General features: G+C 36.8%; 1 protein-coding gene across 2 annotated transcripts in view; it reads right to left on the bottom strand.

Moving 5' to 3' along the window:
- Positions 1-13,964, bottom strand: part of ADK (adenosine kinase) — a 414,549-nt gene that overhangs the window by 18,726 nt on the left and 381,859 nt on the right. For both annotated transcript variants that reach the window (XM_010963146.3, XM_045522789.2), the window contains exon 10: positions 9,184-9,270. In XM_010963146.3, coding sequence (XP_010961448.1) covers positions 9,184-9,270 — 87 coding nt within the window. The remainder of the gene's footprint in view (positions 1-9,183; positions 9,271-13,964) is intronic.

The following is a 13,964-nucleotide window of genomic DNA, read 5'->3' as shown; positions in this document are numbered from 1 at the left end:
ATATGAGTATAGATCACTCTCTATGTTGTGTTCTAGTATTAGCCTAATTACCAGAATGAGAAAAAGTCTGAAAAACCCTTAGCCATTAAATTCATATATTTAACAAGTCACAACCTTGAAATCTTGCTCTACTTGAAAGCACTCTTAAAGAAGAGCTTGACTACTATTACTAGAGGAAATTTTTAATAAAAGCTAATTAAGCTACAACATTCCCAAGTGGTTAACTGATTTTAGGGGCTAAATTTCTGGTACTTCTAATTATCCTCTGATGGCTTTACTTAGTGTTTCACAACCATGACAGATGACAATGAAAAACTGCAGTGAAATTCATCCACCCTGACACTGTGCTAAGCACTGGCTTCTCCCTCTCCAAGTAAAATCAATACGCTGTTTGAGTAAACACGTTTACAGCTTTATTAGGATGTCTTGCTTGTTCTGTAACAGCTACTTGAAGCTGTGGTAACAAATCGACTCAACTCAGTTAAACCTAGAGAGCTGGGTAAGAGGCCCATCGATAAGGCTGTTATAAAAATAAACTGCAGGAGATCAGAAAGCTGGAGCAAACAGTCTGGTAAATGTCAATATTTTCCCTTACAGAGGATGACAAAAACAGTGAGATCATGTGGAAAGTCTTTTTTTCCCCCTTAAAAATGTTTCTTGTTTCAATCGGACAAAGCATTTCTACTTTTTGTGCACAACTCTTCTGAATGAAATCTTTGCTTCCTAATTCTCATGTGCATCTGGAACAAGATGCTGATGTAAATCCTTGGTTATTTTCCCTGCCCCTTCAGATTCTTTATTTTCCTTTATAGTCAGAGGCTTATTTTAGTCTTCACTGACTTTATAAAATGACCTTATTCAAGTTATCTGGAATAGCTGTGGTGGATCAGTCTTACCTTCATTTTATTAATGAAACAGGACTTCTGCCATGTACCTTTGGGAGGTCATTTCAATGCGGCGTTCACTCTAGCTATAATACCTGTGAGACCTGATGCTGTGCCTTCTAAATTAGGCCTTCCAAATTAATGCATTTAACAAGCGCAAACAGTGTGAGCCTGAGACAGGCTACGCAACCTCCCGACTAGTGGTAGTACATAAAAATGTCTGCTGCCTATTAGGAGCCAGGCTCCATAGTGGCTGCCGCTCTACCAAACAAGAACTCACATACCCTCTTTTAGACGTTCACAGGTTGCTCAGAGAACTAACACATGGCAGGAAATTCCCACTTCAATTTGGCTAGCTCAGGCTACCCAGATGTGACAAAGTAATGGTTTCCCCCTGCTGAAAAAGGCTCAGATGTAAACTTTTCTCCTTGGATTTTCTATGTAGTCTAGTTTGTAAAATTTTGTTTTGTTTTGACTTCATATCGACTACCAACTAGTCATGAACTCAAATAACAACTTGTGACCTCTGTGTTAGAAAACATAGATTTTTCTGGAAAAAGGAAACAAACAAATATTACATTTCGAAATAACTTAAAAAGCTACTGTGCCTGTCAGGGTAAGGTCTGACCTAGCAGGTATTTGCATAATGAAAACCAAAGCCTAAGTGGTGTCAGATGGTGCAGTGACTGACACGGACAGGAAGTCAATTCGGAGCAAAGGTTCCTTTATGATAGCTCAGCACCACACACCCTCCCACACAAAGTGAGCAACTGAGCAGCGTGGTGTAATAAACAGGCACTGGTTACTGCTATAACTATGATATGAGGATAATTTATTTCCTCTTTCTGGTGTCTGAAAATGGAAGCTTGTCAAATCATATTAACATGGCTTGGGATACTGCATTTGAATGGGAAAAAAAAAAAAAAAAAAAAAAAACAAGCCCAAACCAAAAAAACAAAATGCTCCTAATTCAGGAAAGAAGCTTCTAAAGAGTACCACTAAGCAGTACATTTTACTTGTGTAGATAAGGTGCCCTTACACCCCAACTTCTCTCAAAATATTGCTTTAAAGATCATTCCTCCTTATGGAACAAAAATGTACAAGATGAGGTTAGAATCTGAATTTTAAACCTACCTCTGTGTGATCTCTTGATGTGGTTCCCAAAATAAAAGTTTAGCATACGCTACTGTTTATTGTTAAAGCTGAACATCTTGGATATCCACATGCCAAGAAAAACTACATCAAAGGCTTCTATCCATTTGGGGTACTGACTCTTGACCTATGTATTTCCAAGAGGTTATGTAATAGCCTACTTAACTGACAGCTTGCATTTGGGTTATGATCATATGTAATTACTGGATCATAAGTTAATAAGTCCGGGGATCTGGCGTCTAGTATTGCATATTTGCAATTAACTCCCTTTCTTTGGGCCTCACTTTCCTTATCCATCAAATGGGGGCTTTTTAATAGACCATATTAGGTTTTCATACCTAACATCAACTCATTTGAGGCAGTTGCTTTTTGAGCCACCAAATAAAATATGGATAGGGCAAAATGGGGATTTGTCTAATCTCATTTATCAATAACTTCAGAAATTTTGTTTATGACATTTCTTCTGGCCCTCTGCTGCTAAATAAAATCTTAGAAATATCAACATTGTTTTCTGAGAATAAGTGTTTCTCAATAATCTTCAAATATTAGAAATATAAGACTCATTATTAAGTTTCAGGGTCTGACAGCCTACACGGCTCAGACTGTCTCTGTCTTATCCAAATCTCCAGAAGACAAAGTCCTTTGAATTCCATTATCTACTTACAATTGCTTCTAGATGGAGGCTATCCAGGATACTAGATCTTTGAGGAAACATTCATGTTTGTGAGAAATTCCAGACTTCAGCCTAAAATCATCTTGTATTCCATGGGAATGAAAGTTGTTTCTCTTATTTTTTGTCATGGCTTGAGGATCATCTTTACCTTTAAACCAACAAAGGCTTAAATAATCTTGAGCAAGGTTCTTGAAATTTGGCCCCAGTCCAATGTCAGCTTATCACAGTCTCTGGATGTGAAACACCAGAGTAGCATGTCATAAAGAATCCCTTGTCCCTTTCCCCCTGCATGAACTTGAGCTGCTGTCTGTGATGTATTTCATATTCCTAATGACCTAGGCAATTCCATACCTCATTTGATGGTTTTACGGAAAACTGCTTCTTAAGAAATAAGAACACCAAAATGGATCAAAGACTTAAACATAAGACAAGATACAATAAACCTCCTAGAAGAAAATATAGGCAAAACATTATCTGACATACATCTCAAAAATGTTCTCCTAGAACAGTCTACTCAAGCAATAGAAATAAAAGCAAGAATAAACAAATGGGACCTAATGAAACTTACAAGCTTCTGCACAGCAAAGAAAACCATAAGTAAATCAAAAAGGCAACCTACGGAATGGAAAAAATTTTTTGCAAGTGAAACTGACAAAGGCTTTATCTCGAGAATATATAAGCAGTTCATACGACTTAATAAGAAAGAAACAAACAACCCAATCCAAAAATGGGCAGAAGACCTAAACAAGCGATTCTCCAAGGAAGACATACAATGATCAATAGGCACATGAAAAAATGCTCAATATCACTAATTATCAGAGAAATGCAAATCAAAACTACAATGAGGTATTCACCTCACACCAGTCAGAATGGCCATCATTTAAAAATTCACAAATGACAAATGCTGGAGAGACTGTGGAGAAAAGGGAACCCTCCTATGCTGCTGGTGGGAATGCAGTTTGGTGCAGCCACTGGGGAAAACAGTATGGAGATTCCTCAAAAGACTAGGAATAGACTTACCATATGACCCAGGAATCCTGCTACTGGGCATATATCCAGAAGGAACCCTACTTCAAAAAGACACCTGCACCCCAATGTTCATAGCAGCACTATTTACAATAGCCAAGACATGGAAACAGCCTAAATGTCCATCAACAGATGACTGGATAAAGAAGATGTGGTATATTTATACAACGGAATACTATTCAGCCATAAAAACTGACAACATAACGCCATTTGCAGCAACATGGATGTTTCTGGAGAATGTCATTCTAAGTGAAGTAAGCCAGAAAGAGAAAGAAAAATATCATATGGGATCACTCATATGTGGAATCTAAACAACAACATCAACAACAACAAACAAAGCATAAATACAAAACAGAAATAGACTCATAGACATAGAATAAAAACTTGTGGTTGCCAAGGGGGCGGAGGGTGGGAAGGGATAGACTGGGATTTCAAAATCATAGAATAGATAAACGGGATTATACTGTATAGCACAGGGAAATATATACAAGATCTTATGGTAGCTCACAGAGAAAAAAATGTGATAATGAATATATATATGTTCATGTATAACTGAAAAATTGTTCTCTACACTGGAATTTGACACAACATTGTAAAATGATTATAAATCAGTAAAAAATGTTAAAAAAAAAAAAAGAAATAAGAACACCAAAGATGTCCTGCTAGAGATAAAAGATAGGGAAAGGGTTCACTGTTGCTCTTGGATGGGGTAGGAGTGTGCAGCAATCATCTTGGTCATCATTCACAAGAAATCCTCTGCATACAGTGGGTCATATGAAGGTTGTGGTTTTTGAGTGAAGAAGTGTGAAAAATGATATATTCAACACTCATCAAGTTATTTTCTAGTCCTCTGAGTTGGACAGCAAAGGAAGGAGGTGGTGCGGAAAAAAAATTCACAAGAATTCTGCACCACTTTTTCACACAGCACAATGAAGCAGCAGTTAAGAAGAATGAGAGAGTACGTTACAAATGTTTGGAAACAAAAAACAAGGTGAGAAGGAAAAATGTAAAGATAATTTAGAGATGACGTGTGGCTCTCAGTAGCACAGACAGGTGCTATGTGGAAAGGAAGCAGTATCCCTGTTCTGGAAACTTAAATTTTTTTTTTTAATAAAAAATCTTTTCTGAACGTGAATTAGTAAGTTAAATTAATGCTCCTTTTTATTAGATGGGAAATAAGATAATTACGTACACTGTGATTGCTAAGTGGCTTTAAAGGTCATTTGCATATTGCAAGTAATACCTTTTAGGGTAATATATTTTCCCTGCTAGGGCTGTCATGAGAAATTTGAAAATAAATAGTATTACAGGCAGCACAGTTACGTTACGATCATTCAAAACAAGCTGTTCTAAGCTATACTTGGCTCTTAACCACACTGAATGAAGCTTTTTAAATCCTAAGAATGTTGGTTTTTGGGTGAGGTCTCTCATCTTTTATCTGAGAGTTATGTGCCTGGCTATAATCTGTCAAAGGTGTACTCACTTTTAGTCTAAAGATGATTTGTAGCTCTAGTCCATATTCCTTCAGCTGCCATAAAACATACAGCGAAATCATATTAGATTAACACAGGCTGGTATTGACAGCCCACTGGGAACATATTGATTAGGTCCCCTTTCATGTTATTTGTTATGATTTTTCTTCTCAGTTTCATTTACTGGGAAGACACAGGGGAAGAGATTTCACCGGGAACAATGACAGTGCCTGTCACAAAACATTCTCAATGTTTCCATTTGTTACTATGGCAGTGACAAAGAGGGTTCCAAATGAAAAGGCAGACCTGCTGTGACAAAGCACAGCAGGACAACAGGAAGAAATTTTCTACTGACCTGGGAAATTAGGAAATCATACTTAGAGATTACAGAATTGTCTCCATTTCCAAGGGTACAATCGTAGCACTTGGGCTTTTGAGGGAGAATGTGAAAAGGGTAGTTCCATCAGGGCTGGCTGGTAACAAATAAAGGGCAGACATCAGAAAGTGCTTAAGATCTCCAAATAGAACAAGGAGGTACACTTGTAGAGGTCAGAGGGATTTGTCACTGTGATTAAACCCTTGAGATGGAACTATGAATTTAATTTATGTACGTTTGGGGCACTCATTTAAAAATTATACATGAAAATCTATGACACAGTCATATATCCCTCATGTGGCTATTAGAATACATGGCACTCCAGTACTGGGATATATAGTATTAGCACATGGTAGGGGAAGTCATGCTTTCTCTAAGAACTTGAAACTGGGACTACAATATAGTTATGCAAAGTCGCAAAAGAAAGAAATGCTTTTAAGCCAGAAAAACTTGAAACAGGAGGAATATATTAACCATCCAAAGACAGAATGTCTCAATCAGAAAGGAGATATGTTAATCTGGCAATAAAGCAAAGAAAAGGAAACTACATAGTAAATATAAAAATGCCATTGCCTCTCCCTTCATGTTTAAGATAGAAGAGTATGCTTCAACAGCTAGAGTATATTTCCAATCCTAGCAGAAAGGCTTTTCCTGCTGTAGAGATGGGAGTAGAGGGTTTTAACCAATGGATCTTTGAGTATTTGCAATTAACAAAACCACTTCTATTGCAAGATGGATGTATCAGCCTGGTGCTACTAAACAGTGGATTCATATAACTCTTTGTATTCGAATTCCATGCTGACCAAGCAAGTTTATGATCTGGCTTTCTGTATGTCTGTAGTGCAATCAATTCTACTGCTTAGCAAAAAGCTCCTGGTTCAAACCCACCGGGGATTACAGTCCTTCGATTCTCTTCCCTTTCACTTTCTCTTTCTTTTCTGCAGCAATCCCACCCTAGAGCCCTCAGAATCCTATCAGATAACAAAAGCACCTGTTCAATAAATGAAGTCATCTATTCAGACAATAGGAAGATTTGCTTCTGCCAAACTAGCTTTTGTGAGGAAGGCTGGTCTGTGGTTCTGAGTCCTAATGATGAAATTTCCCTAAAAGTTTACAGAAACAGTACAGTTCAGTAAGAGCACTAACTCTGGAGCCAGACTGTCTGGACTTGAATCCTGGCTCTGCTACTTTCTAACTATGAGACTTTTACCTAATCTCTCCATGTTTCAGTTTTCTCATCAGTGAAACAGACTTAAAAACAGCCTACCTCAAGGAACTTTTATGAACATTAAGTGAGTTACACAGTGCTTACTTAAGATATCCATTGGCTACTAGGTGCTACATAAATATTATATGTTACTACCACCATATAGTATAAATTCTAGCATAGACAGAAGTGCTAAACATGCCAATGTAAGCATTCCTTGTTAAAATGACATTAGAGTATTCATCTTATTGCATGACTCAGTCTTTCAGAATCTGATTACCCTGGGAACCGATCAGAGGAGGGTTAAAGTGAGAAAAACGGCTACCTAACTGAGGTTTTACCAGTGAAGTTCTGCCTGCCTTCCATTTTCACTATATTGATTTCAACAGTACATAGTAAATCTAGGGTACGATGAAAGTGAATAGTGAGGAAACTGCCAACATATTACACAAGGGGTTGGCAAACCACAGCCTAAGGGCCAAATCCAGTCTGTGGCGTGTTTTTGTATAGCAAGAGAGCCAAGAAAAATTTATACATTTTTAGAGTATTGTAAAAAACCAAAAGCAAAACCAAAAACAAGCAAGCAAACAAAACAAGAATATGCAACACAGTACGTACATGGTTTACAAAGCCTAAAATATTCACTACCTAGCCCTTTAGAAAAAAAAGTTTGCAGATCCCTGTTCCACACTCTTTCCTTTTTATCTACCTCACTGTACTGTAGCAATGAGTATATAATGAGGCTCGGTATGTAGAGTGAAATTAAGAAAGAGGCTGAAAATCCTGTAACAAAGGGCCCAAGTGCTCTGACGATGTAGTTCACTTATCACTCTAACCATAATGCAAATGGGTAGCTAGCTGTTCCTGCTCAGTACACTAAGAATGACTTCTCTCTCCCTCAAAAAGTCTATATATTCCTACCCTGTACTGGAAGCATTACAGGTAGTTAGGGGTCTGTAAAGGAATTTGTTGGTGTAGGAAGCCCTGGGCCTCAGGGTCAGAAACACTGGCTAATTAGGTCACTCTCATATGGCCTCATGATGTATCCAACTAAATATCAAAGAAATAGAATACTTACTGCTTTAAATATTTTAAAGTGCTTAAATAATGCACACACAAGTTACAAGTTTAAAAGTTCCTGTACTAAGATCCCTGGCTTAAATAATTTCTAACCAGGAAATCAATATTATTTCTTTAACATATTACAGAATTTGGCTCAATTCTGGATATTTTCAGGCTACATGGTTCTATAGCTCTGAAGTAGTATGGAATAGGAAAAACAGCTGCAAAATACTCTAATCAATGATAAAGGTTTTCAGAGCAAAGAAATAAAAGATGCACATATGACAGTGAAGTAGAGCATTATTTGTCCTATGTGCTCTTTCCAACAGGGCATGGACCGTGCTACCAGTCTAATGGTTAACAGGTCATTTAAGACTAGGCATGAAAAGTTTCAAAGAAGGAGAAACATGAAAAACTTACGCTGGTGTAAAAGAACAATAAAATAAAAGAATATATATTTTAAAGAATAATTTAAAACCACCACACAATCTTCAATAAGCTTCCCATAATTCAAATTACCTTCCAAGGAAAGAAGGACAAGGGTCAGCTCCATTTGTTGTCTTCTCCTTGTCTTGCTTGATGTTATGACAAATATAGATCAGGAGAGACTCTTCCCAGTTACCAGTCAGGAATCTAAAGCTTTCTAGAGATCTTAACCGAGCTTAACAACACTTAGCTAGAAGGAGTTTAGACATATCAAAAACACTTTTGAACCAGATTTTAGATCAATCTAAGTTCCCAAGCCAAGAATCTTCCAATTGTCTTGATTTTATTTTTTGCTACTCATTCCAAAAGTGATTTAGTTCTTATAAACTATGGCAGTTCTTATAGAGCCTGAAGCAGACAAAATTTAACCTCTTCCTGATACAATAAACATTGAACAATCATGTTAGAAGCAGATGTTTTAACCAAAGGATATAATCCAAAGATATCACCCATTGGTTATTAGCATACTATTTAATATTCACAACTTGTTTTAAAGAACAACAGTGTGTTAACATTTAAGCCTGAAGGGCTATGATTGTATTATGTACTGTAGTTGATGCAGCCTGTTTATGCAATATCCTGACAAACACAATTAATCTTGTGAAAATGACTGGGATATAGTGTAATAGTAAATTATTTTTAAGCCAAAAATACATATTTTCCTGTAGTAATATACTCTTATAACACTCACAACGATAGTAGCATATGGAAAGAACATTAAGAGTTAATCCTTTAAAAGAAGAAATTAAAAGTTATTAAATTCATAAATCTTGGCTATGCGGCAGAGATAAGAGTTAAAGGAAATGTTTAACTTATAAGTAAGCATGAAATAAATGAGTCTGTACCTCCAACAAATGCATCTCCAGCTCCATTGGTATCAACGATTTCTTTCTGGTCTTGATCCAAGACAGCAAAAGCAGTGACTTCACTTTCTGCAATTAGAGCCAAAGAAAGGCAAATTGACTTCTCTTTGTAACATTCAGTGTACAAACTCACTCAGTTCAAAGTTTAAAGCTCCTACATCATTCAGAGAGAGACGGAACATGAGGTCCATACTCTATACACGAGCACGTAGGAACAAAGTGAAAGGTCATCTGTAAGCAATGCTTTTTTGGTCATTTTCAGCCTACAGATGCTGTATGTGTTGTGTTAGAATTCGACCTAGGTAGTCCATGTTTTTGAGGAATGACTGTAAATGGTAGCAGTACCTTTTTGGAAAGCAAAAATACTTAACAGAAACTACGAACTAAAGGAAGTGTTTGTTAAGTACTAGATCGTGATCTCTAATAAAGCATTGAGCCTGGTTACAGTCCTGGCGGTGAAATCTTGGGACACAGTTAAAGAGCTGTAAATTTAAAAAATGCAAACAACGAGTCTTGGGTGTTTCTCTATGGAAAATTACAGTGGCACAATAAAAATATAACTGCTATTCTGTTATAATAGTTGATGCCAATGTCAAGGACTATTGACATTAGTTGGCTTATTATGGATAATCTAACCTGGTTACTTTTTCACAAAGGAGTCACTATGTCCTCCAAACTATCTATCAAATAACAAAAGGGAGAGCTACCACTGAATGCATGGGCAGAACAAAAGGGACAGTGCAATGAGTTCCTGTCCTACAGTCTGGACCAGGGCTTAGTTGTTTTGACTACAGAGTAACCTAATACAGTACTTTAAACTTGGCATGTTACAGTGGAATGGCATTACAGTAGTCCCCCTTATCCACAGTTTTGCTTTTTGTGGTTTCAGTTACCCATGGTCAGCTGAAGAACAAAAACATTAAATGGGAAATCCCAGAAATAAACAGTTCGTAAGCTTTAAGTTCCACACCATTCTAAGTACCATCCCACTCCGTCCTGCCCTGGATGTGAATCATCCCTTTGTCTGACGTATGCCGCCTGTAAGTCACTTAGGAGCCGCCTCTGTTATCAGACTGTCACTGTACTGCAGTGCTTGTATTCAAGTAACCCTTATTTCACTTAATAATAGCCCCAGAGCACAAGAATAGTGATGCTGACAATATGGATATGCTGAAGAGAAACCATAAAGTTCTTCCTTTAAGTGAAAGTTCCTGATTTATTGAGGAAAGAAGATTGTATGCTGAAGGTGATAAGATCTACAGTAAGAACGAGTCTTCTATCCATGATATTGTGAAGGAAAACGAAATTTGTGCTAGATCTGATGTAATTCGGACCTCAAAATGCCAAAGTTATGGCCACAGTGTGTGATAAGTGCTTAGTTAAGACAGAAAAGGCATTAAATTTTGGGGTGGAGGAAATGAACAGGAAATGTGTTCCTATTGACAGCAATATGTTGTGCCAGAAAACATGGAGCCTACAGGAGCACTTTAGCAAGAGATCCCCTGAAATAAGTGACACCAGGCCATTCTCTGCAAGTAAAGGATAGTTACACAGATTCAGGAAAGATTTGGACTGAAAAACATGAAAATTACTGGAGAGGTTGCATCCGCATGAAGAAGCTGCTGCCACATTTACGGCAGTGTTGAAGGAGCTGATTAAGGAAAAAGGATACCATCCAAAGCAAGTCTTCAGTGGCGATGAAATGGGGCTCACCTGGAAGAAGATGCCTAATAGAAGCTACATTCATAAAACACAGAAGGGCAGAGTAACTCTAGTGCTACATGGCAACACCACAGGGTGTATGACAAAGCCAGGTGTGGTGTGCACAGTGTGCAGACTGAAGAACCCACATGCTCTCAAAAACAAAAAAACAAAAATTATCTGCCTATGACTGGCAACATAATCAGGAAGTGTGGGTGACAGTCATCTCGTTTATGGAATGGTTCCACCTGCTCAATCCAGCAGTGAAAAAATATTTGGAAGAGGAATGGTTGGAATTTCAAGTCCTATTGATAACAGATAATGTACCTGGCCATCCTGAATTGTTATAAAATGAAACGCTGAGGTTGGATTTCTACCTTCAAACACATCCTCATTGCTTCAACCCTTGACCAGGGCATCATTCAGTTTGTCAAGGCCACATGCACCCACCTGGTATTTGATTACATTTGATCAGCAATTGATGCAGACTCTAACCTGGACACAATGCAGTGCTGGAAATCATTCACTATTTCTGATGCAATATCATTCATCAAAGTTGCAGTGGATAAATTAAAACCAGAAATTATAAATGCCTGCAGTTCTGAATGATTTTAAAGGCTTCCTGGGAATCAGTGGAGAAGGTAGGAAAACCATTCATGCAGTTGGCAAGAAGGATTTGCCGACATGCTCGATAAAGTAGAACACACTGAAGACCAATGAGAAGTGCTATTAACAAATGAGAAACTAGAAGAACTTGTTGAGTCACCTACGGAGGAAGAGAAACATAATGAAGGAAAAACTGAAGCAGAACCAGCAATATGGATTTTAATGAAATTTGTCAAAGTGTTTCAAATTGTGCAGACTTAAAAGACAAAGTTAGGGAATATAAGATCCTTGGATGGAACACAGCATTAAAGTCACCCTTATAATTACTGAAGGATTGATTCAACCTCTGCAGCAAAACTTGATGAGTGAAAAACAAAGAGACCCCTTCTGATTACAATGCTCTTCCACAAGGTTTCGGTAAAACAAACAAAAACAACAAACAAAAACCCTTCAACTATTGAGGATTCCCAACCATGGACATCATCTGCTCCTGACATCCAACCATTGACACTGTTATGGCTTGATGATCCTCCTTCTGATGTGTCATCAGAAGGTCAATATTAGCCTAATGCTACGTCACAATACCTATGTCATTCATCTCACCTCAGGTCATCACACAGGCCTTGTGTCATCTTCTGTCATCACAAGAAGGGTGAGGACAGTACAATAAGATAATGTGAGAAAGAGAGGAGACCACATTCACATAACTTTTATTACAATATATTATCATAATTGCTGTATTTTATTATGGGTTATTGTTGTTGATCTCTTACTATGCCTAGCTTGTAAGTTAAACTTTATCATAGGTATGTATGTATGTATAGGAAAAAAAGCATAGTATATGTAAGGGTCTGGTACTATCCACAGCTTCAGGCATCCACTGGGGGTTTGGGAACATATTCCCTGCAGATAAGGGGGACTACTATGTTTGTGATGAAATCTGGCCTAGAGGACATTTCTAAGAATTTGGATAGTGCTTTTCATTGGTGTCTGGAACTTCTGAAATCACAAATTTGCATCCCTCATAGGGCCAGATGTGGCTGAAGACTGGTAAACTTCAGTCTCACCTAAGATCAAGAAGGAGGGAAAAGGAGATCTTGAAAACTTAAGGTGTTAATGAAGAAACTAGGAATCTCAAAAAGCATGTTCTGTCTACCTTTTCCTACCTGCTACTAATGGATACTTTCAACAAGATATAAACATAGATATGATAATGAAAAAAGATTCTCCTGGAAAGACTGATATTCAAGAAGAGGACTCGTTCACTTAGTGATCCCTTTCGAGCCCATGGCTGAAGACGCTAAGGAGACTCCATAGGAGAAGCATCTATTTAAACTCTTTAAGTACTAACTTTGCATACTTTGTAACACCAAATGTACATGAAGTTGACAAGATTTGATTAATTGGAAGTGAAGGCATAAATATTCAAATATCCAGGATTAAATTTTCTAGGGAGTATACAGTATACATTGCTACACAAGGCCAAAAAAAAAAAAAAAAAAGATATAAGCAGACTTTATTAGAAATAATTAGGAAAGGTCTACAGTCTGATTTAGAAAAAGGTCTGTACCACAAATATTTATAAAGAAATCTGATTTTATTACTTACAAGTCATACTATAAAGGGAATTACAACTATAAACTAAGAACAAACAGGCACTAAAAAAGTAAAACCAGCTATGTTAATGATACCATTACCATTTATAATAGGGTTACATTATGTAATAATGTAACTTGTTTATAAAACCTTTTAGGTAATGTAAGAATTAATTACTGGATTACAGATTTGAAAATACTTGCACATAGATAGTAAGAAAGCTGCAATTAGATATAATTCCCTGAGTCCTTTGTTTAAAAAACTTACTAATTTTTAGTTACATAAATCTTTACTTATGAATAAAACCTAATTCACAATGTAAGAGACTTTTCTGAACTTTGTTCTTAAGAATTATGACTTTTGGCTTAAATTAGTAAAAACTTTAAGTGAATGAAGTCTTAACTACACTTTTTTCTGGATATATGTGTACATCCTTGAAATGCTTTATCCTTAGGTGTCATATGAAGTCCAACTTCCTGAAACATGAAGTAGAAATATTTTCTCCCTTTTATACTTATTAATACAAATTAATATATAAGAATATTAAGAATACAAAAGAGCTGTCATAAACCAGTACATAGTCCAGGCTCTATTATCTTCTGCATCTAGAGAGCTATATTATAAGAACTCCTTTCAAAATAATGACCCTGGAAATTTGCAAGATCATGAAAGGTATTAGGGATTAAACAATGTCCAATAATATTTAAGCTCAATTAAATTTTTGGTACATTCTGATTTTTTGAAATATGATGATCTAAGCTGGTTTACAGAGCTATTAAAAAAAAACCCCACACAATCAACTATTCAGCAGCATGACCTATTCCATAGCCTTGTAAACAATTTATTGTATGAGCATATGA

The sequence above is a fragment of the Camelus bactrianus genome, chromosome 11, assembly GCF_048773025.1.
Source record: "Camelus bactrianus isolate YW-2024 breed Bactrian camel chromosome 11, ASM4877302v1, whole genome shotgun sequence".
Classification (NCBI taxonomy): domain Eukaryota; kingdom Metazoa; phylum Chordata; class Mammalia; order Artiodactyla; family Camelidae; genus Camelus; species Camelus bactrianus.
The sequence above is the reverse complement of the archived record's forward strand: the minus strand, read 5'-3'. Positions and strand labels throughout refer to the sequence as shown.